This window comes from Apostichopus japonicus, chromosome 10, assembly GCF_037975245.1.
Source record: "Apostichopus japonicus isolate 1M-3 chromosome 10, ASM3797524v1, whole genome shotgun sequence".
In the NCBI taxonomy this organism is placed as follows: Eukaryota; Metazoa; Echinodermata; class Holothuroidea; order Aspidochirotida; family Stichopodidae; genus Apostichopus; species Apostichopus japonicus.
In genome coordinates this window covers 428,025-450,386 of record NC_092570.1, presented here as the reverse complement: position 1 = coordinate 450,386, position 22,362 = coordinate 428,025, and the positions used below count along the sequence as shown (strand labels likewise).

The window sequence follows — 22,362 nt, the reverse complement described above, 5'->3', positions numbered from 1 at the left end:
AGGCAGACCTGTTTGGATTAATGTGTTTACAAAAATTCTGTTCCAAGTTCTGGTTGTCAGAAAGATATCTACTTGAAAGGCCAATTAGTGTACAGAAATACACTGTTGAACCCTCAAAGTTGTTGATAATAATTTGTGTAGTTTTGCGATAGGAAATAGTACCTGAAATTGTATTTTAAAGCAGCTTTTCGAGTGTTGCCTTGTTTGTAAATTTATTATTCATGAAGTCATGAATGAAGTTCTGTATATTGTATTGAAGTGTCACAGGTTGGTAATTCCGCGTTTTTCCTCTCCTACAGTCTTCCATTTTAAATTCACAATGAAGGACAAGAACACCTTCCGAACCCCCGTCGGTAAATCATTGCAGTGTGATACCAAACAGACAATTCACCATGAGGAGAAGAACACAAGCATCAGCCTGGATGTTACCTTCTCCGATGTGAAGCTTCAGCCATACAGAATCGAGAATGGCAGTTTTAGCAGCAGTGAGTACCTATATGGGTGACAGATTGCTCAATTGATGGTTCCGTGGGGTGGTGGAAAGGAGGCAATGGGGTGGTGGAAAGGAGGGCAGTGGGGTGGTGGAAAGGAGGGCAGTGGGGTGGTGGAAAGGAAGGCAGTGGGGTGGTGGAAAGGAGGGCAGTGGGTTGGTGGGAAGGATGATGGTTGATGACGGTTCTGTGGTGGAAGTGCAGGATCATCAGGATATTTTAACAGTTTGGACGATTTTAGACGATTTTAGACGATTAAACCATTAGAAGGGCCTTCAAAAGCATTTCTCATGTGTGCATGTATTTTGATGAATTATTGGGTCCGCATGACATAGAAGTATATATGATTCAGGGTAACCAATCCCTGACTGGTGAAATAAACCAAGAAGGGGGTGTGGGGGGGGGGATGAGGAGACAATGAGAATGACTGAACTTGTATCGCTTACAGAAATGAATCCTGATCCAAGTTTTGACCCTTTTTGTCTCCTTTACAGGTTATGATTGCCCAGCTGACAATGCCATCAGCAACATTGTGCCTATTGCAGTGGGCTGTGCATTAGCTGTTCTAGTCATCATCGTACTGATTGCCTACCTGATAGGCAGGAGGAATTCTTCAAGGTCTGGTTACGAGTCTGTGTGAGGTACTGGAGGCAAAACAAGGATTGAAACAGGAAATTTTCTAAGTAATAAACCAGAATTTTGTTTAATGGTCTTCATAAGAAATTGTGAGAAACTACATTTGGGAAAAAAGATGAGGGGTTGGGCTTTGAGGTTCAATATGATTATGGGAATGGTTGATTGCAAAAGTTGAAGTGGGGCGGGGGTAGGGGGGTTGGAGGGCCGGGTTAGGTGGAGTGGGGTGGGGGACTTGATGGTGGGATGCTTGGGGAAGTGGGAATAGAACTATTGGTATAACGTTTGAGGAGATTGGAGCAAGTAAAAAGAAGGGAGGCCATGTTAAGATTTCTACAGCTTTCTAAGAATGTAACTGTCTATTGTCATTTCAATGTAATCTGAGATTTCTTGATTTCATGCAAGATATTGGAAGTGTAACTATGGCAAAAAGAAGTAGATTGTACCATAATTGATTAAAGGAAGTGTACTTTAGACGATCATTCAAACATTGTTCAGGCGACTGTCTGCAAACTAAAAAGTTGGCCCGTCATCAGAATTGTATCTACAGTTTCCATAAGTTGGCGACAGATGGAACGAGTCCATAGTCCAGACTACCGTTTTCCGAGGAAGAGTTTGTGAGGGGGTGGGGGGATGGGGTGTCTTTTGAGTCATGTCTCAAACTCATGGCAGATCCTGAGTCATGGGCTTAAAAGGGGAGTGTTGGAGGGGATTGGGTGGAGGGGTTGGGTGGAGGTGAGGAGAGTGAAGAAATGCTGACAAACTTGCAGTGTCCCTAGGACAAAGTTTTGGTGTATTGAAATCTATGAAATGATAAAAAGATAATTATTTTAAAAAGAGTAAAGGGCAGATAGAGATGCTATGACAGTTTTTTTTTTTTTTAAGTTTTTTTTTACGTCTTCAAGATGACTAACAGATGTGTACGTATCATATGTAATGTAACTCAAGTCAGCCTTGAGGAAAATGTCATCAAGAGTTTGAGTGATTCAGTTGCTCTTTAATTGAATCATGCACTTTGACTTTAGTTTAGACTTGTATTTGTTCACATATTTTGATTATTTTTTTATGAGCTCTTGTAAAAAATTCTTTTGATTTCACTTTTGGTGTTTAGGATTACCTTCAGTTTTTTTCCTTCAAATAATGCATGGTGCATTGAACAGGCCATGAACATGTGGATAACAGGCCATGTTCATGTGGATAACAGGCAATGAACATGGGGATAACATGCCATGAACATGTGTATAACTTGCCATGAACATGTGGAAAACAGGCCATGAACATGTGGAAAACAGGCCATGAACATGTGGATAACAGGCCATGAACATGTGGATAACAGGCCATGGACATGATGTGGATAACAGGTCATGAACATGTAAATAACAGGCCTTGAACATGTGGATGGCTTCAAAGAAGAGTGTTATGAAAAGGGAATAAATTTGTTTTTATTTTTACCACTGGAACATTCATTCCTAAATTTTGCAATTAAGTAAAAATGAAGATCAAACTAAAAAGTTATAGTTCAGGGCTGTTTGAAGGCATGTAGTCATTATGCAAAGTGAGAAGGCCACACATGCACACCAAAACAACCATGATGGTTTTGTTGTATCCCAAGTAGGAAAACAATGAGTCATCAAAGGTGACAAACTTATGAGGTTTCTGTGTAGACTTCAAAGAAGGGTTTCCCTCTTTCAGTTAACAAAACGATTCACAAAACACACAAATTACAATGACAAATCCACTTTTTACAATGTCAATTGAATATCTTTTTCAGTGTAAATTTTAAGCTGGTATATGTAAAGTTTTGCTTTCTCTGTTCTTCTCATTTTGTTGATAGAATGAATTTAAGAAACGAAATGATATTTCACAAATTGATTGATATTATGTTGATGTTATCATTCTTTCAAAGATATGGTTAAAATTCTGCTGAAATTGTTAAAGAAGCAAACAAAAATGGGAAACAACTGTTTGTCAGCCTTGTGTCTTTCTTTTACTTGGTAAAAGCTTTGCATAAATATTTTTTCTTCTTTTCTAAGATTTAAGTAATTTTACATGTTTTATTTGATAAGAAATGTAATATGCTTTACAAAAGGTTTTTTTAATTTGGAAGTTATGGTCGGTTTATTAATTGTAAATTCTAGTGTGACTTGATTTATCAGTGGTTTCATGTTCAGTGAAGGGTTAATGCTTTACCCTTTCCAAGAGAAGCTCTGTCAGACATATCCTGATTGACTTGATAGTTGCTGAATATATGAAATTTGGTGACTTGAGATATGGCCATGCTAAAACAAGGGTCGTGGCTAATTCTTTTGATCGTAATAAACCCACAGTTCTGTCCATGATCTGTATGAGTACTTGTTGGAACAAACACCTAATGGCCTTTATCACTTACCAATCCTGACTAAGTGGTTGAGGTGTTGCTTGTAGTAAGACCTCATCCAAACAACTACTTAAAGCAAAATGGCAATAACTGTGCAGCAGGATTCTTCTGTGGGTCACAAGAAGAAAAGTTTAAAATTGGAAAGATAAATGTTGGAAAAGAGATGGGTATATGAAGTACTTTACCAGTGAGGAACCCTCACAAGCATAGCTTCTCAGGCCCGGATGTGGGTCTCGGAGGTATGCACCCCACTTTTGATCTTACACAATAAATCAAAAGTAGGTATTTGGACAACTTTACGTGGGAGTTGGTTTCACAGCCTTTCCTGTACTAAATCCTGGATCATCACTTTATTATCTGTAAGACTCTGTTAGCTCTCTTGTAACAACACCCTTTGAATCTTGGTTCCATTTTCCATTTATATTCGTAGTCACATGCTAATATAATATTTCAGTAATTAGTGATTTTCATACTTAAAAGGAGAAAAGTTTGGCTTGTTAAACTTCTTGTTGCTTTATATGCAGTTGTAAAAAGAAAACAATAAATAGTTTGCTTTCCGTTTTTGTCTAGTTAATAAACATCTTAAGCAGATATAGTTACACAGAATAAATTGACAAATAAAACGTCTTTCAATTTTATTGATCTTTAGTTATATTTGTTCTTTCGCTTTCATCTTTTAATAGTTGGCAGGTTTTGAAGATCAAATAAGTCCTGGTATTCACACTTTTTTATCCAAATTTTCTTCTTCATTATCTTGACAACTCTCCAGTGGCTGATGTTGTGGTCTGGGAAGGGTTCCCCTTTAAGAAATGTTTATATGATTAAGCTGCTTTGTTACAAAATATAAATGTTATATTTGTAACTATTGAAGCAATTTACTTCAAGATTTTCCCCTTCTATTTTTTTATTTCGATTTCGAATTTTTGGCGTCCCTCCAAATATTTTGGCAACCGTAAAAAAAAAGTCTCGACCCCCACCCCCCCCCCCCCCCACTGAAAATTGCCTTGTTGCCTTCTTGAAAAGAAATGTTGCTGTTCTCACCAGCTTAATGCTACCCATCACTGGGATAGCTGACAAGTTGGCCTTTCATAAGTTCGTCAGTTGCAAACAACTGACGAACTCAGTTGTAAACACTCAGAACTAATCAATTTTCGTAAGCTGCTCCTGGGAAGCCTACAAGGGTCTAAAATGTTCTTCTATTCATGTTGTTCAACATGCATGCCAAAAGAACCAGATCCTGATTGATAACGTATTAATAAGTATAGTTTCTACTACATTTTGGCACTTTTCCTGAGCTAGGAGAACATCCGAGCGGATTAATATAGACTCTAATAGAAGTATGCCACCTTCGTTGTGTCCATGCATTGAGGTAAATGAATTCATTAAACTCGTTGTGTCCATGATAAACATGTAAACAATTAACGACGCATATGCAACTACAGCAGGGTAAACACTATAAGAATATGTTCGCTTCCAGACATTTCTTTTTTCCCTTTATATCGAACGCTCAACCGCTGGAAAGATATCGTAATTTTATGAAATATATATAATAATAATAACAATAAAAATAATAATAAATTACATTTATATAGCGCTTAAAGGCATTGAAGACTCGCCCCAAACCGCGTGCGGCGATCTGAAAAAGTTAATTTTCTGTTGCTTGCGAGTGACGTTTTGTTCGTGTCGCTACAAAATGCAGACAGTAATGAAACGTGATACCTTGTTATCTTCTATCTGGACCTGAGATGTCCATCTCTGTATTGTTTATACACTGTGCTGTGGGTATTGACCGCAACTGTATGTACTGACTGTACACTAATGTCTAATTACCGACGATAGCAAGCTGTGTCTGCATTTTCTGGGATCGATGGTGGTGTCTGACACTTCTGTTACACCTCATTCGAAACTAGGTCAGACATTAGACGTTTCTTTTTGCGCGAGTTTTCACACCATTCAAAGCGCTTTACAAAATAGGAAAGAGACGAAGGAAACCAAGGGAAAAAACGAACAGCAAAAAAACAACAACAACAACAACTAGGAATCAAACAGAAATATTGTTTAGTTTTTAGGGTTATATGTCCATATAAGGCCACTTCCGTGTAGGACTGTAAGTGACATTAAGTGAGATGTTACCACTGATAATAGAAAAAAACTGCATTAAAATGACATCTGCGTGACATTCATCAAGTATATTAGTGATAAACTTCGGAGCATCAAAGTCAAACCCATTCAATATTATGTTGCATGCACATGCTGTTAGCTTCCATCATGCACATGAATCAATCTTTCACAAAATCGTTGTATCGTAGCAAAGTTTGTAGAGAGGGGTAACTGTAACTATACGTGAAGTCAACCTTTCATGCGGTAACCAACAAGCGGAACTGATCAAAATGTGAACAAAGAAGGCCGTCTTTCGTAGAAATTTTGCATAGGCCCTTTGTACTGATAATTTGTGAGAGATTGATACTTCTCGTCATTTATTCGACGATCATATGGGTTATGTGACTGCAAGCTTCCTGCTTCTAGCCAAAAGTATTAATTAGACACACAGTAGCCTAACGTAACATACACAAGTCATTTCTTGACTAGGCTTAACTTAAGTGGATGTAGCCAGTATTAGCCTAGGCTATTGTAAGTTAGACTTAACTTGAGTAACCACTGAAGGTCACATGTGCCTCAATTTTGGCTGCACAGAAACCCGGAAGTGCGAAATATGGACTCTCCGTAACAAAGTACTAGTGCCCTAAGTTATCAGAGGTGGTTACATATCAAAGAATCCTGCCTTATAATAACAATGTGGCTATTCTTACAACTAGTCGTAAGAATTATTTCCGACTACGCATGCGCAGTTGCTATTTTCATGACCAGGAGTACTATTTTTACGACGAGGAGTAACAATAATTTCCGGTTAGGGTTAGGGTTAGGATTGAGGTTTAGGGTTATGTTTAGGGTTAGGGTTACCCCTGCTACAAGCGCAGTTGCTTTATTTACTTTACTGCGCTTGAATTCGCCTTTGTCGTAAGAATAGTTTATAAATAATTGTTACGACTAGTAGTAAGAATAGCCACGGCCTTATAATAAATATGTACTAGGCCTAGGCTAGACCATTATAATTCGTATCATCAATGTTTTGAAGTCAAGTTAAATGTCTATACTATAGGTACACTGTTCTGCTTGTTGTATTCTACTTACCGATTCCATGCACTGGCTGCGTTCTGCTTCCAGCACTTAACCAAGTAGCAGGCCCTCAGCCAGAGTAACCAAATTGACTTTTTTGGGGGGGGGGGTAGTGCAGGAAGATGGCAATATCCTGACTGAGCGATGGAGGTGGTATACCCCCTGCCCACCCCCCCCCCCCCCCTTTGAGAAATTTTTGCTTACCTCATTTGGGCTTGGATGCCAAATGATGCATAATTAGGCTGTTGTAGGCCTACTGTAGGTCATAATCTGATAAAAAAGAAAATCCCCCTGTAGCAACATGCCTGCCAAGTGGTAAGTCATATGTTACAGTATTCAGATAGCTTGGCCATATTTAGCATAAAGTGAAAAGTTATACCTCTTGTTCACTAAAACAGTATTACTATTAGGCTACTAATAATGTAGCCTTCTTATATAGATACCAATGGACCTTGCCAGTGAAAATATGCAGAACTTATCATAATAATGACATTCACACAGAGGCTACTGAATGGACCCTATAGGCCTGAGCATATATACTTTTCCAATGAATACTTTTGCTTATATGTTACATAAAGAGTTACTTATATCACCATCATGTTAGCAACAGAGTAGAAATTTTTATGGGTAGAAATTATCATTGGCCTATTGCTATTATTTGAAAGAACATTTGTGCTCTTATATAGCAATGCACACTTATCCTTTTACAGGTTTTAACAAATAATTGTTGCCCCGACTGTGATCACATTTAATAAGGGAACTCTCAGGAATTGGTACAAACAATGCATATCATTGCACAAAGAAACAACAAGTTATTTGCCAATAACATTCTCTGAAATTTTGATAACAATCCTGCAAAAGGGAAACAAGAATACCTCTCTGACAATTGAGTTTAGACTGTTGGAACTTAGACAAAGTGCAAAAAGTTACTAGTGTCAAATGCTTGAAACATTTGTACAGCTGGTGAGTATCAGTTACATCTGGTAGTCACATGTTGGAGCACACAACACAGGATCTGTTAAACCTGCTAAAGGCCTATTCAACTCTGGAAGAGTATTAAATCTTACTTCCCTCAAACAAATCATGCTTGGTCTGTCTTTTTCATGTTGATACTGCCCAGTATAAACATCAGATGACATTAGGGAATAATGTAGAGTATTTTGTGTAGCAGTTCCAGAGGCTCAAAGCTTTGCCAATTTAAACAGTATGGTTTCCAGTGTAGAAAACAGTGCAATATTCATCTTTACTCTTGTACCGCAATTTACCTCTTTTGAAAGCATTTTGCAATGTGTTACTGGATAAATGATACCTGCCAATTTCCCCTGTCTGCACTGACAAAATCATACAAAGAGAGAGAATAAATACTACACTGAATGCCCACCCCCTCGGTAAAATTTGTAAAACAATACTGACATATTTGACCATATTTGCTTTATCTTGGAACAAACAAATAATTTATGAAAAGAAAGCTGTGTCTGCATAGCAATTAGTTTGCCAGTGGACTGCAAACACTGAATTGTTGGATGAAAAAAAATGATATGATACTGCCTTTTATGATTACTTTCATACTTCCAAGGCTGATGTTAAATTGCTGTTTGTTTGAAACCTACAGTAGTTTTTTTTCAAATAAAGAAATACAGTAGATACATTTTTGATCAATGACTGTAAACAAAAAGTTAATATTTATCAGCAAACATAATTTGCAACTACCATGTCATTCAACTCATCAATCTGTTCTAATCATTCAACTCATCAATCAGTTGTAATCATTCATCTCATCAATCTGTTCTAAATTCCCTTTTTTTTAGCAGATAAGAAAAAAGAAGATGACTTCGGAGCAGGCCACCCCAAAGGCTATGATTATTCATATCCTGATAATTGTTTCAGTGTCATGTTATGCACTACAAAGCAATCTCTCATGCAATGAAGGTAAATGTGACTATGGGAAAATAAAATCACTAGCAAATGTTGCCATTTTGATAGGAAATACCTATAAATTTGAGTAAGGATGGAGTGGCGTAAATCATTTTTATATATTATACTGCACCTAATTCCCGCAAAACCTAAGCCTCGTAAAGACACAAGTGTGTATATATATATTTATATATATAGGTGGGTCCACCTTATTAAGTACAATAGCACCATCATTTGTGTGATCAAAAGGTCCTTTGGGGCCGACAGGTATGTATGTCCGAAAAATTTGAAATGACAATTTCTCCAAAAGTAAAGCTTGAATGAATTTTGTAGTTGTTATGTCTTATCCACCTTATTAAGTACAAGTAGCTTCTACTCTGGACAATTTGCATTAAATATTTTCATGATATCAGTGAGTCTGTTGTCTAATTTCAAATTTGACCTCTCTCCCACTGTATTTATTCTCATGTATTCTCATGTATTCTCATATATTCTCATGTATTCAGGCCCATTGGAGTTCATTGCTACATCTCCCGGATGTTGTTCTGGTGGAGAGTGTGAAGGCCATGTGGGTGGTAGTGTCTGCTTCAGCTGCGCTGCCAAAAATTTTTGTTCCGTAGACTGGCTGAAGGACGACCAACTTTCATATCTATGTAATTCTACTGATGGCCATTATTACTGCCTTGATGAGGATACAACATTATATATCAACTCACTGTTCCCTAAGGCTAAAGGAAATTACACCTGTGAGCTATCCAATAGTACTCACACCATTAGTAGAGAATTCATCCTTGGGATGATCTGTGGTAAGTACTGTGTGCTCGATCTTCCTGATATATTTAGAAGGTGAATTGGAGTTACCAGAACTGTTGATAGGAATTCAGATACTTTATTTTCTTAATTTTATCATTGCCTCAGTATCTTGGTTAGCCGGCATGGACCAATTTTTCTTAGGAGAAGAAAGGAGAAAAGGCTAGAGAACACAGTGCAGTATATAAGTAACACACTGCGGTGGCATTTGAAGCAATCAGTTCGATACCCGGCTGAGTCATAGTAAGCTGGGTTTTTCATCCATATGTGCACTACATCCTAAGAAGAATTTTGTGGTTGAGTGGGTTTTTTTAAGGTTAGGGTACGTAGATTAGAACAATAGAAAATGTTCACCTTTCATGTGATTATTTGTGAAACTATCTAGCTCTATTTTTAGGGCAAAATTGATCATAAGTTTTCTCTGCACTGCCAAGCCATTTTCAGGATCAGTGCTGAAGAATTGAGAGGCTTAGCCTCTCCTATGCTTTTGCTAAAAAATATATTTGCATTCTGATTCTGCCAAATTAGAGGTCTTTATAGAAGATGAAAACTTCATACCAGTCCCTCAGCAATTAGACGATGGTCGATGTTCAGATATGCAGGCAGAAGTTGGGACAAACGTAACCCTCTATTGCGAATTTTGTGCGAAAATGAGGTACAATGAGACATCTCTAGAATGGAAGAAATGGATCAAGAACGGCAATGGAATTGGGGATTGGGTACCAGTTGAGGAACTTGATATAAAGGGAACCTCTTACAGAACTGAACGGAAAGAGTTGTCAAACTGTGGGCTTTCATCCAGTCTCAATCCAGAGTGAGTCTTGAAAAGTCCAGAGTTGTCAAACTGTGGGCTTTCATCCAGTCTCAATCCAGAGTGAGTCTTGAAAAGTCCAGAGTTGTCAAACTGGGCTTTCATCCAGTCTCAAGCTAGAGTGAGTTTTGAAAAGTCCAGAGTTGTCAAACTGGGCTTTCATCCAGTCTCAATCTAGAGTGAGTCTTGAAAAGTCCAGAGTTGTCAAACATGGGCTTTCATCCAGTCTCAATCTAGAGTGAGTCTTGTAAAGTCCAGAGTTGTCAAACATGGGCTTTCATCCAGTCTCAATCTAGAGTGAGTCTTGAATAGTCCAGAGTTGTCAAACTGTGGGCTTTCATCCAGTCTCAATCCAGAGTGAGTCTTGAAAAGTCCAGAGTTGTCAAACATGGGCTTTCATCCAGTCTCAAGCTAGAGTGAGTCTTGAAAAGTCCAGAGTTGTCAAACATGGGCTTTCATCCAGTCTCAAGCTAGAGTGAGTCTTGAAAAGTCCAGAGTTGTTAAACTGTGAGCTTTCATCCAGTCTCAATCTAGAGACAACCATTGTTGTAATTCCATTCCGAGCCGAAAGGAATATTTGTGACCCTGATTGTGTGTGAGTGTGTTTGACGCCTTAGTCAGTATACACAATAACTGTGAATTTATTAGAATTTATATGGTCCCTCAACTTTATACTTAGTAAGTGGATTTACCTAAGTGAGCACAATAACCTTATTGTATTCTGTGGAGTTCAAAGGTCATTGGAGGCCAACAGAGTCCAGTTCTGTAAAGTCTGTAGTGTTTGTTTAGAGACAACTTTAATAGCTTAGATCAATTCATACTTTGTGAAAGAAATCCATTGTCATACTTGGAAGTCATTTCAGGTTAGAACTTAACATCTTTTGTACAATGTTACATTAAATGTTCGCATATTAAAACTTGTCAAAAAATGACTAAGTCTGTTGGCTTCCTGGTTTTATTTTCCACAGTCCTGATTGCCAAACTGAAACAGACAGTGTTGGGTCATTCCTGTACATCGATGTAGTCACCGAGGAAACTTATGGCTTGTACAAAGTCTTTGCCTCTTTACAAGATGAAAACAATGTTTCATCAACTGATTCGATTTCGCTCAGTCCAGGTAAGATTAAGGAAAGTTATGACAGAGTATGTTGTGTTACTTTGATTTTGTATTTATCCTTGTGGAGGCAAAAGGAATTGGTCCAATGGTGATGGTGTGTGAGTATGTGTACAAGTTTGAGTACAAGAACCATATGATTTTATTAGGAGTTCAAAGGTGATTTTGATCGAGTTCAACAGAGGTCAATATCTAAAAAAGTTGTTAAGATGATAATTTCAGAAGTGAGGCTTGGATTAACTTCATACTTGATGTGTGGAATAAACTTATTAAATTGAAGATGTTTTCTGCAAAGGTCAACAGAGGTCAAAGTCTGAAACTTTGTTAACATGATAATTCTAAAAGGAAAGTTAGGATGAACTTCATACTTGGTATGTGGATGCACCATATTGATTACAAAATCCATATTGTTTTCTTTGGAGGTCAACGGGAAAAAGCAAAACTTAATCCACCTTCACATTTGGTATGTGAATCCACGTTATTCAGTAAAATACATTGTCTGTGCACAGGTTATCCCATACAGATAGATTCTTGAGAGGTTTCTGCATATCTTTTACATCTCTTCGCTCTAGGCATCCTTCACTAGATTCATTTAATTTATAGATCTGTCTAATAACAGCAAATCTTATACAAAATGATAAAGTTGTTGCACAAATTGTGATGCAAATTTGCATGGCTAAGTTTAAATAAAAAAGTTTTGGCAAAAGAAAAATGTCTTAATCATGCTAACTTTAATAACAGATTATTTTAGCTGACATATATTTCCTCTCTATCTGTCTGTTCCTGTTAGAAACTCACCCCATCCATGACAGAACTGGTGCAGTTCTGGGGTCACTGGCCGGGTGTCTGCTAGTTATACTAGTGGCCGCAGTACTCTATCATAATTTTAATCTTGATGTGAGGTTGTTCATCAGAGACAGATTCGGTGAAACAGAGAACAAAGGTAGAAGAATTCCACCATCTGTTAGCTGTCTTTGGAAAATGTAGAGAGACATGTATTTGATGTCAAACTATTGGAAGTATTAGTAATAAATGGAGAAATGTTTGTTGGGGTAACATCTTCTCATAAGGTGCAGGTACAGAGGTGGAACAACATTCCATGTTTACTCTTTGTTTGTATTAATTATTTTGGCCTTTACTTTGTCAGGCCTGGCAGGGGTGGAGAGGGAAGGTGATGGGGGAATAGGGAAGGTGGTGGGGGAACAGGGAAGGTGATGGGGGAACAGGGAAGGTGATGGGGGAACAGGGAAGGTGATGGGGGAACAGGGAAGGTGATGGGGAAACAGGGAAGGTGATGGGGAACAGGGAAGGTGATGGGGAAACAGGGAAGGTGATGGGGAACAGGGAAGGTGATGGGGGAACAGGGAAGGTGATGGGGGAACAGGGAAGGTGATGGGGAACAGGGAAGGTGATTGGGGAACAGGGAAGGTGATGGGGGAACAGGGAAGGTGATGGGGAACAGGGAAGGTGATTGGGGAACAGGAAAGGTGATGGGGGAACAGGGAAGGTGATGGGGTAACAGGGAAGGTAACAGTGGAACAGAGAAGGTAATGGTGGAACAGGGAAGGTGATGGGGGAACAGGGAAGGTGATGGGGAACAGGGAAGGTGATGGGGGAACAGGGAAGGTGATGGGGGAACAGGGAAGGTGATGGGGTAACAGGGAAGGTGTTGGAAGCTCGCATTCTGTTCCCTATATGTATACACTTGGGACAATCCAAAACTATTTTGTGCATCATAATAGTTAATCATGATTCTTGAATAACTTTCCTTCCTCTCGCCAACAGGTCAGAGAAGTAATGATGCTTTCATTGTGTATGACAGTGCTTCAGATGAGGACAGAAATTTTGTGTTGAAGGTTATCAGACCAGTGTTTGCGGAAAACAATTATGAAGTGTTTATTAAAGATATAGACACAATCGGGGGCAGTTGTAAGTACTTCTACTCTAAAGACAAGTGTCTGTACGTTAACGGTGTGATTGGTGAGGTCATTGGTTCGGTCAGGTCAGGTCATGCAGGTCAGTAAATATCCAAATTTACAAAGCTATTGGAAGGCAAGAAAGGAAACATCAAGCTACTTCTGCTCAGCACATGTGACTTTAAAAAACTTAGACAATTGCCGGAAGTAATTCCAAATGGTCACTCTGGTTCAAAAATATTGTGCTCTCAAGTAGTGAATCTATTCATGTAGCCAAGGAATGTAATTTGTATGTCGGAACACATTCGAGGCAAAATTTAGTCAACCTCATTAAACCTGTTTGCTCTTTCCAGTATACAAAAGTTGATGACCGTATTAAACAGGATTTTTTTATTGACATCTCACGAAAGAATACTGCCATGAGAACATGAACATACTATGCACTATGATCATCATCATTATTATTGATATGTGAAAGTAAAGACTACTACCGTTGCTAGACCATACCATTGACAGTTTGAACTTTGACCTGTTCAAAGGATTTCTAGGTGCTATCTCTATATATGGATCTACAGATCTTTGTGTTAATTGTCTGCAAATATTTTTGCCCTGAGTCACAATGACCTGTTCCTCAGTCTACAAATTTGTGTTGTAAAACACCAAGGAAATTAATCAACTGACCTAACAGGGAGGGGAATTGTGAACCCCCCTCCTTCCCCAGGTTCTGCCCCCTCCTTCCCCAGGTTCTGCCCCCTCCTTCCCCAGGTTCTTCCCCCCTCCTTCCCCAGGTTCTTCCCCCTCCTTCCCCAGGTTCTGCCCCCTCCTTCCCCAGGTTCTGCCCCCCTCCTACCCCAGGTTCTGCCCCCCTCCTACCCCAGGTTCTGCCCCATGTGTATATCGTGAAGATATATGAAGACATCAGTCAAATATGTACTTGTGAAATCAATTGTTTATGTTAAATTGCAGTTTTTTAGTTGAATAGTTTTGTATCTTTCATTTACTAGTTTATGCCGAGGAGCTCTTAGAAGCCATGGACAACAGCCTAAGGTGCATCTTGCTGATCTCACAGAGTTTTCTCTCATCCAAGCACACCATACTCCAAATAAACAAAGCTATCAATGATATGAGTCAAGAACGAACCAAGATCATCCCAGTATTATTCGGGGACGTCAATATCATGGAAACGGGAGGGCACCACGGATTGAGTAGGTTGCTCTTGGTCCTACGCTGCCTGAGGTATAAGGAAGGACAAACAAAGCAAAGTAAATTCCTGAAAAGGCTACTTTTAAGAATGCCTCGGAGGGTAAGTGAACCATCTCAGCCTGGAGACATACTTTTAAGAAACCAGGAACCAATCGCAGGTCTCTGATTGATAACTAATAGTCAGAGGGAGGAGGGGGTAGGAGATAGGGGATAGGGGAAGTTGGCAGGGGGGGGGAGTTGATAGTTGAGCACAGGAATTTGTACAGTATCTGATTTTGAAAATTTGTGCTTGATTTGAGAGTGTAGCAAGCTGACATGGTGCATACTTATGTGTACAAGTAGATCCATTTCCCTTGCATTGTGAAACAATATTGAGGTCTCAATAACACAAGCAGTTGACATTTAAGTCTTGTAAGTTGATAATCTTCAAGTTACTGTCACATTAGCATAGAGTTTGCCAGTTTAATGCTGACCAGAAAGCTGCTCTTTCTTGCAGTCTAACTATGGATTCAGTTTACGGTATCAGTGGGTTGACATGGATTTTTACAGGTCGACATGGTTTCATGCAGATTAGCACTGTGTAGATGGTGTAGAATTTGCAAGAAGTATTTGTATATTCATGTATTTATTAGCCATATATGTATTCATTACCCATTGAAATGTAAATGTTAGATAGAGTCCTAAACAGATTGAGGTTAGGCTGTGGCCTAACAAGACAGTGCTTCCTTTTCTCATCTATGAACACTGGTTTAAGCTTACCATTTTATGTCTTCCATTTTAATGTTTTTGATTTATATTGAATTCGGTAATGAGGATGTTTTGTTGATATACAGAGGAGGACATTTATGCTACTATGGCAACAATGCAGCTTGAATAATTCACACGATATTGTTAGTGTTTTATTGATGATAGGTGAAAGAATGGAAATCAGGCCTGATAATTAGGGAAATGTTTATCGGTAAAATATATACACTGATTTCACTGATTCTTGAAAGCCGATTCTTTTGTTATTCATAACGTAAAGGAAATGCATCTCCTTGACAACTCAAAATGATTTTGTAGTTTGAGGGATGCAGTGTCTTTATTCAGGAAATGATAGCAGTTAGATTTTAATTAATATTGCTTAATAAATAAATTTGTTGATACTGCTTGATTAGTTAAAATGATGTAAACTGTGCAACTCATTCATTAACATGATAAGTAATATGTTTCACTTGAAAGTATAAAAAAAACGTAATATAATGTCTGGGCATATATAATATTATATATATAATTGCTAGGTTTGCCTGTGAGTAATTCTAACATGTCAAGTTGTCTAAGTGACACATTGTTTAGAATTCAAGACAATCAGTAATTTACTTGCTAATTAATAGGAAGTTTATGGAGAAAGAAAATAAGTAGGCGGGTCTCTTAGATTCATCAAAAGCATTCTAGATAGGTATAGGTTTGATGTGGAGTAACTCATTTATTCTCAACCAGCAAGAACTCTTGTGAAGGGGCACAAGAGTATTCTATGCACAAAAATGGTTGTTAGCCCATGTAATGATGCAAGTTTTCAGTCTCCGCAAAGATGATGCTTTAGGAAAGTATTACATATTGTTGGGTTGCCAAGAGATGAATTGGGGTGTGAATGTTTCCAGCTCAATGATCCAACCAGCCTGGACACAAGCATTGCATTTGGCCCCTAGAAAGAAACTAGCACTTTTGCAACCAAGAGGAAACCTAACTTGGATTGTGGAAGATAACCTCTCAAGAGCGTTACTAAATACCTTTATACATACTGGATTGGGGAGTGGGAGGGGGATGTTTGTTCCAATGGATGGGATAGACGCAGAGAAGTGATTGTTAAAGAGAGAGAGAGAGGTGAAGGAAGGTTAACTTCACTTCAGAGCATTCCAAATGAACCACAATCAGGTACCACCAGTTGGTGGATATGTGGTCCATCAGTTGGTGGATATGTGGTCCATCAGTTGGTAGATATGTGGTCCATCAGTTGGTGGATATGTGGTCCACCCATTGGTGGATATGTGGTCCATCAGTTGGTGGATATGTGGTCCATCAGTTGGTAGATATGTGGTTCATCAGTTGGTGGATATGTGGTCCACCCGTTGGTGGATATGTGGTCCATTTGTCTACTGTTGAGGGTTACTGTTTAACTTTGCTACACTATTAAATGTTAACTGCCTAGAATTGTTGCTTTCTTACAGGATTTGAATTAAGGATCAAGAGATACAAGGCAACCATTTCAGGTCAAATTTATAGAAATTGCTTTGGAGTTTCATTGAAATGGCAGGTTACTACCGACATCAATATTGCAGCATTTCAAAGGAAGTGAAGGTACATTTCACACATTTGAAATGGCACAAAGGCATTTATCATGAGAAACACAGACTGAAATAGCATTTGTTTCCATTGTTATCTTTTATTTTTAAAGAAAAGTAAATTAATCTTTTCGTTTTGCTTTCGCTTTGATAATTACAGAGTTCATTCTTACATTTGAAGTTATCATTGGTTTTAGCAGGAAGGGATATTTTCCATAAATAAAATATATGAATAAAGGTTAGTTTCATGTACTGTTCATAAACCTGTCTTTTCATATAATTTTTTGCTGCTTGTTTTATGGGATGTTTTATGTCCATTGTTTGCATCCAAAACACAGACATGCACTTTTAGTTGCTGTGCATAATTAGTAAATGGTTTGTACACAATGCTAATTATGGGTCATACCATATATTGTATTGCATTGTGTTGTATCCTATCTATAATCATTGTACTGTTCCTTACTTCAGTGTAATGTAATGTACCTTACTGTATTGAATTGCATGTGTATAGTTTGTACTGCCTTGCACTTATTATATCGTATCGTATCACATTGTAATGTATTGTACCTTACTGTATTGAATTGCATGTGTATTGTTTGTACTGCCTTGCACTTATTATATCGTATCGTATCACATTGTAATGTAATGTACCTTACTGTATTGAATTGCATGTGTATAGTTTGTACTGCCTTGCACTTATTATATCGTATCGTATCACATTGTAATGTATTGTACCTTACTGTATTGAATTGCATGTGTATTGCTTGTACTGCCTTGCACTTATTATATCGTATCGTATCACATTGTAATGTATTGTACCTAACTGTTTTGAATTGCATGTGTATTGCTTGTACTGCCTTGCACTTATTATATCGTATCGTATCACATTGTAATGTATTGTACCTAACTGTATTGAATTGCATGTGTATTGCTTGTACTGCCTTGCACTTATTATATCGTATCGTATCACATTGTAATGTATTGTACCTAACTGTATTGAATTGCATGTGTATTGCTTGTACTGCCTTGCACTTATTATATCGTATCGTATCACATTGTTATGTAATGTACCTTACTGTATTGAATTGCATGTGTATAGTTTGTACTGCCTTGCACTTATTATATCGTATCGTATCACATTGTAATGTATTGTACCTTACTGTATTGAATTGCATGTGTATTGCTTGTACTGCCTTGCACTTATTATATCGTATCGTATCACATTGTAATGTATTGTACCTAACTGTATTGAATTGCATGTGTATTGCTTGTACTGCCTTGCACTTATTATATCGTATCGTATCACATTGTAATGTATTGTACCTTACTGTATTGAATTGCATGTGTATTGCTTGTACTGCCTTGCACTTATTATATCGTATCGTATCACATTGTAATGTATTGTACCTTACTGTATTGAATTGCATGTGTATTGCTTGTACTGCCTTGCACTTATTATATCGTATCGTATCACATTGTAATGTATTGTACCTAACTGTATTGAATTGCATGTGTATTGCTTGTACTGCCTTGCACTTATTATATCGTATCGTATCACATTGTAATGTATTGTACCTAACTGTATTGAATTGCATGTGTATTGCTTGTACTGCCTTGCACTTATTATATCGTATCGTATCACATTGTTATGTATTGTACCTTACTGTATTGAATTGCATGTGTATTGCTTGTACTGCCTTGCACTTATTATATCGTATCGTATCACATTGTAATGTATTGTACCTAACTGTATTGAATTGCATGTGTATTGCTTGTACTGCCTAGCACTTATTATATCGTATCGTATCACATTGTAATGTATTGTACCTAACTGTATTGAATTGCATGTGTATTGCTTGTACTGCCTTGCACTTATTATATCGTATCGTATCACATTGTTATGTAATGTACCTTACTGTATTGAATTGCATGTGTATAGTTTTTACTGCCTAGCACTTATATCGTATCGTATCACATTGTAATGTATTGTACCTAACTGTATTGAATTGCATGTGTATTGTTTGTACTGCCTTGCACTTATTATATCGTATCGTATCACATTGTAATGTATTGTACCTAACTGTTTTGAATTGCATGTGTATTGCTTGTACTGCCTTGCACTTATTATATCGTATCGTATCACATTGTAATGTATTGTACCTAACTGTATTGAATTGCATGTGTATTGCTTGTACTGCCTTGCACTTATTATATCGTATCGTATCACATTGTAATGTATTGTACCTTACTGTATTGAATTGCATGTGTATAGTTTGTACTGCCTTGCACTTATTATATCGTATCGTATCACATTGTTATGTATTGTACCTAACTGTGCTGAATTGCATGTGTATAGTTTTTACTGCCTAGCACTTATATCATATCGTATCACATTGTAATGTTTTGTACCTTACTGTATTGAATTGCATGTGTATAGTTTGTACTGCCTTGCACTTATTATATCGTATCGTATCACATTGTAATGTATTGTACCTAACTGTATTGAATTGCATGTGTATAGTTTGTACTGCCTTGCACTTATTATATCGTATCGTATCACATTGTTATGTATTGTACCTAACTGTGCTGAATTGCATGTGTATAGTTTTTACTGCCTAGCACTTATATCATATCGTATCACATTGTAATGTTTTGTACCTTACTGTATTGAATTGCATGTGTATAGTTTGTACTGCCTTGCACTTATTATATCGTATCGTATCACATTGTAATGTATTGTACCTAACTGTGTTGAATTGCATGTGTATAGTTTTTACTGCCTAGCACTTATTATATCATATCGTATCACATTGTAATGTTTTGTACCTTACTGTATTGAATTGCATGTGTATAGTTTGTACTGCCTTGCACTTATTATATCGTATCGTATCACATTGTAATGTTTTGTACCTTACTGTATTGAATTGCATTGTATGGTATTGTATTGCTTTGTATTACGTTGTGTTGTATTCTACTGTAATATTGTACTGTTTTGTGTCATATTATATCGTATCATATTGCATTGTGTTGTATTCTACTGTAATATTGTACTGTTTTGTGTCATATTATATCGTATCATATTGCATTGTGTTTTATTCTACTGTAATATTGTACTGTTTTGTGTCATATTATATCGTATCATATTGCGTTGTGTTTTATTCTACTGTAATATTGTACTGTTTTGTGTCATATTATATCGTATCATATTGCATTGTGTTGTATTCTACTGTAATATTGTACTGTTTTGTGTCATATTATATCGTATCATATTGCATTGTGTTTTATTCTACTGTAATATTGTACTGTTTTGTGTCATATTATATCGTATCATATTGCGTTGTGTTTTATTCCACTGTAATATTGTACTGTTTTGTGTCATATTATATCGTATCATATTGCGTTGTGTTTTATTCCACTGTAATATTGTACTGTGTTGTGTCATATTATATCGTATCATATTGCGTTGTGTTTTATTCCACTGTAATATTGTACTGTGTTGTGTCATATTATATCGTATCATATTGCGTTGTGTTTTATTCCACTGTAATATTGTACTGTTTTGTGTCATATTATATCGTATCATATTGCGTTGTGTTTTATTCCACTGTAATATTGTACTGTTTTGTGTCATATTATATCGTATCATATTGCGTTGTGTTTTATTCCACTGTAATATTGTACTGTTTTGTGTCATATTATATCGTATCATATTGCGTTGTGTTTTATTCTACTGTAATATTGTACTGTTTTGTGTCATATTATATCGTATCATATTGCGTTGTGTTTTATTCTACTGTAATATTGTACTGTTTTGTGTCATATTATATCGTATCATATTGCGTTGTGTTTTATTCTACTGTAATATTGTACTGTGTTGTGTCATATTATATCGTATCATATTGCTTTGTGTTTTATTCTACTGTAATATTGTACTGTGTTGTGTCATATTATATCGTATCATATTGCGTTGTGTTTTATTCTACTGTAATATTGTACTGTGTTGTGTCATATTATATCGTACCATATTGCGTTGTGTTTTATTCTACTGTAATATTGTACTGTGTTGTGTCATATTATATCGTATCATATTGCGTTGTGTTTTATTCTACTGTAATATTGTACTGTGTTGTGTCATATTATATCGTATCATATTGCGTTGTTTTATTCTACTGTAATATTGTACTGTGTTGTGTCATATTATATCGTATCATATTGCATTGTGTTTTATTCTACTGTAATATTGTACTGTTTTGTGTCATATTATATCGTATCATATTGCATTGTGTTTTATTCTACTGTAATATTGTACTGTGTTGTGTCATATTATATCGTATCATATTGCGTTGTGTTTTATTCTACTGTAATATTGTACTGTGTTGTGTCATATTATATCGTATCATATTGCGTTGTGTTTTATTCTACTGTAATATTGTACTGTGTTGTGTCATATTATATCGTATCATATTGCGTTGTTTTATTCTACTGTAATATTGTACTGTGTTGTGTCATATTATATCGTATCATATTGCATTGTGTTGTATTGTTCCATACTGTACTGGTTTGTATTGTATTACTAACATGGTCTTTTGTTTCATTACATTGGAGTGCATTCCATTGCATTGTCTTGTGCTGAATTGTAAAACTCAAAGTGATAACCTATGAAAGACTTGTCTATGAAAATGTCTAAGTTTGGTGCTGTTATCAGATATTCTTTAACTAATGTTTTAATTTTAAATGTTCTTTAGTGTGATCAAGTATAATTAAAATATCTATTTTGTGATATGTTAGAATAATATATATTTTTTTAAGCATCTTTTCATTACTATAGTACTGCAGAACACTTTGCCATAATGAAGTCTTGAAATATTTTACATAGTAAGGGAACTTGAGTGAATAAACTCATATATTTATATATATAGACAAATTGATTTATTCATAGAAAATAAATTTAATTTTGGTAAAATCATGACAAGGTTTCATATTTGTCTGAATTAACTCTGTTAGAAACCCTCCACAAGACATTTTTGCGTGTAGATGCAATCAAATAGTTTTCATCAAGTCCCCTAAAAGTATACAAGAGTTCTGTACCTGTCTCACCCCATCGTCATATACACACATATGGCTACCTTAACTAGAAGAAAGGGTGCGGCCCTTGGGACTGTGAAGTGTACTCCCATGTCGTCTGGTGTCTTCCTGCAGCAAAATTAAAATTGTAGATGGGAAATCGTTCGTAGTGAGGCATAGTTAGGCTATGAATTAATGTTTAGTCCGTAAAATGATGCCTGGGAATGCACATTTGACGGCTATATATTTTTATATGGGGATTCCCCCCCCCCCAAATCCCATATAAGAACTGGAGGGCTTCAAGAACCACAGGGCCACCCCTCCTTTAAGAAATTCTGGATCCGCCTCGGCCACTTCCATATTGTTCGAATTTGTCCTCCCACCCTGCACACACATGTGAGATCCCGTGCGTGTACGTCACTGTTGACTTATACTTGATAATCTTACCCACTTGAATTATACTCTTTATCTGTCCCTAATGTGGTTTGTCATGTAACACAAGACTCACACAAATAACGAGTGTCGCATCGT

The 22,362-nt window shown here is 36.9% G+C and overlaps 2 protein-coding genes across 8 annotated transcripts in view; both read left to right on the top strand.

Annotated features, from left to right (window-relative positions):
- The window catches only part of LOC139975334 (lysosome-associated membrane glycoprotein 1-like), a 33,378-nt gene extending 29,239 nt beyond the window's left edge, over nucleotides 1-4,139 (top strand). Inside the window, exons 7-8 of the mRNA XM_071983196.1 lie at nucleotides 300-485; nucleotides 986-4,139. Of these exons, the coding sequence (XP_071839297.1) occupies nucleotides 300-485; nucleotides 986-1,131 (332 nt within the window). The 3' untranslated portion in view covers nucleotides 1,132-4,139. The remainder of the gene's footprint in view (nucleotides 1-299; nucleotides 486-985) is intronic.
- A 1,479-nt stretch (nucleotides 4,140-5,618) lies between these two features.
- On the top strand, nucleotides 5,619-21,562 carry LOC139975333 (interleukin-1 receptor accessory protein-like 1-B). Of its 7 annotated transcripts, XM_071983195.1 has the most exons (9): nucleotides 5,619-5,953; nucleotides 8,487-8,607; nucleotides 9,099-9,398; nucleotides 9,931-10,216; nucleotides 11,182-11,330; nucleotides 12,118-12,270; nucleotides 13,113-13,256; nucleotides 14,248-14,546; nucleotides 16,654-21,562. In XM_071983195.1, the coding sequence occupies exons 2-9, from the start codon at nucleotides 8,505-8,507 to the stop codon at nucleotides 16,663-16,665; spliced, it is 1,446 nt and encodes a 481-aa protein (XP_071839296.1). In that variant the 5' UTR covers nucleotides 5,619-5,953; nucleotides 8,487-8,504; the 3' UTR covers nucleotides 16,666-21,562. The 7 variants fall into 7 exon arrangements, with proteins under 7 accessions (XP_071839296.1, XP_071839291.1, XP_071839295.1 ...); XM_071983190.1 differs by having other exon boundaries at nucleotides 5,619-5,893; nucleotides 8,490-8,607; nucleotides 14,248-21,562; XM_071983194.1 differs by having other exon boundaries at nucleotides 5,619-5,893; nucleotides 14,248-21,562.
- Nucleotides 21,563-22,362: the final 800 nt, after the last annotated feature.

Coding starts and splice junctions, on each gene's coding strand:
- LOC139975333 (XM_071983190.1), top strand. CDS start 8,505: ATGACTTCGGAGCAGGCCACCCCAAAGGCTATGATTATTCATATCCTG. Junction 8,608..9,098: donor CAATCTCTCATGCAATGAAG/GTAAATGTGACT, acceptor TCATGTATTCAG/GCCCATTGGAGTTCATTGCT. Junction 11,331..12,117: donor TTCGATTTCGCTCAGTCCAG/GTAAGATTAAGG, acceptor TGTTCCTGTTAG/AAACTCACCCCATCCATGAC.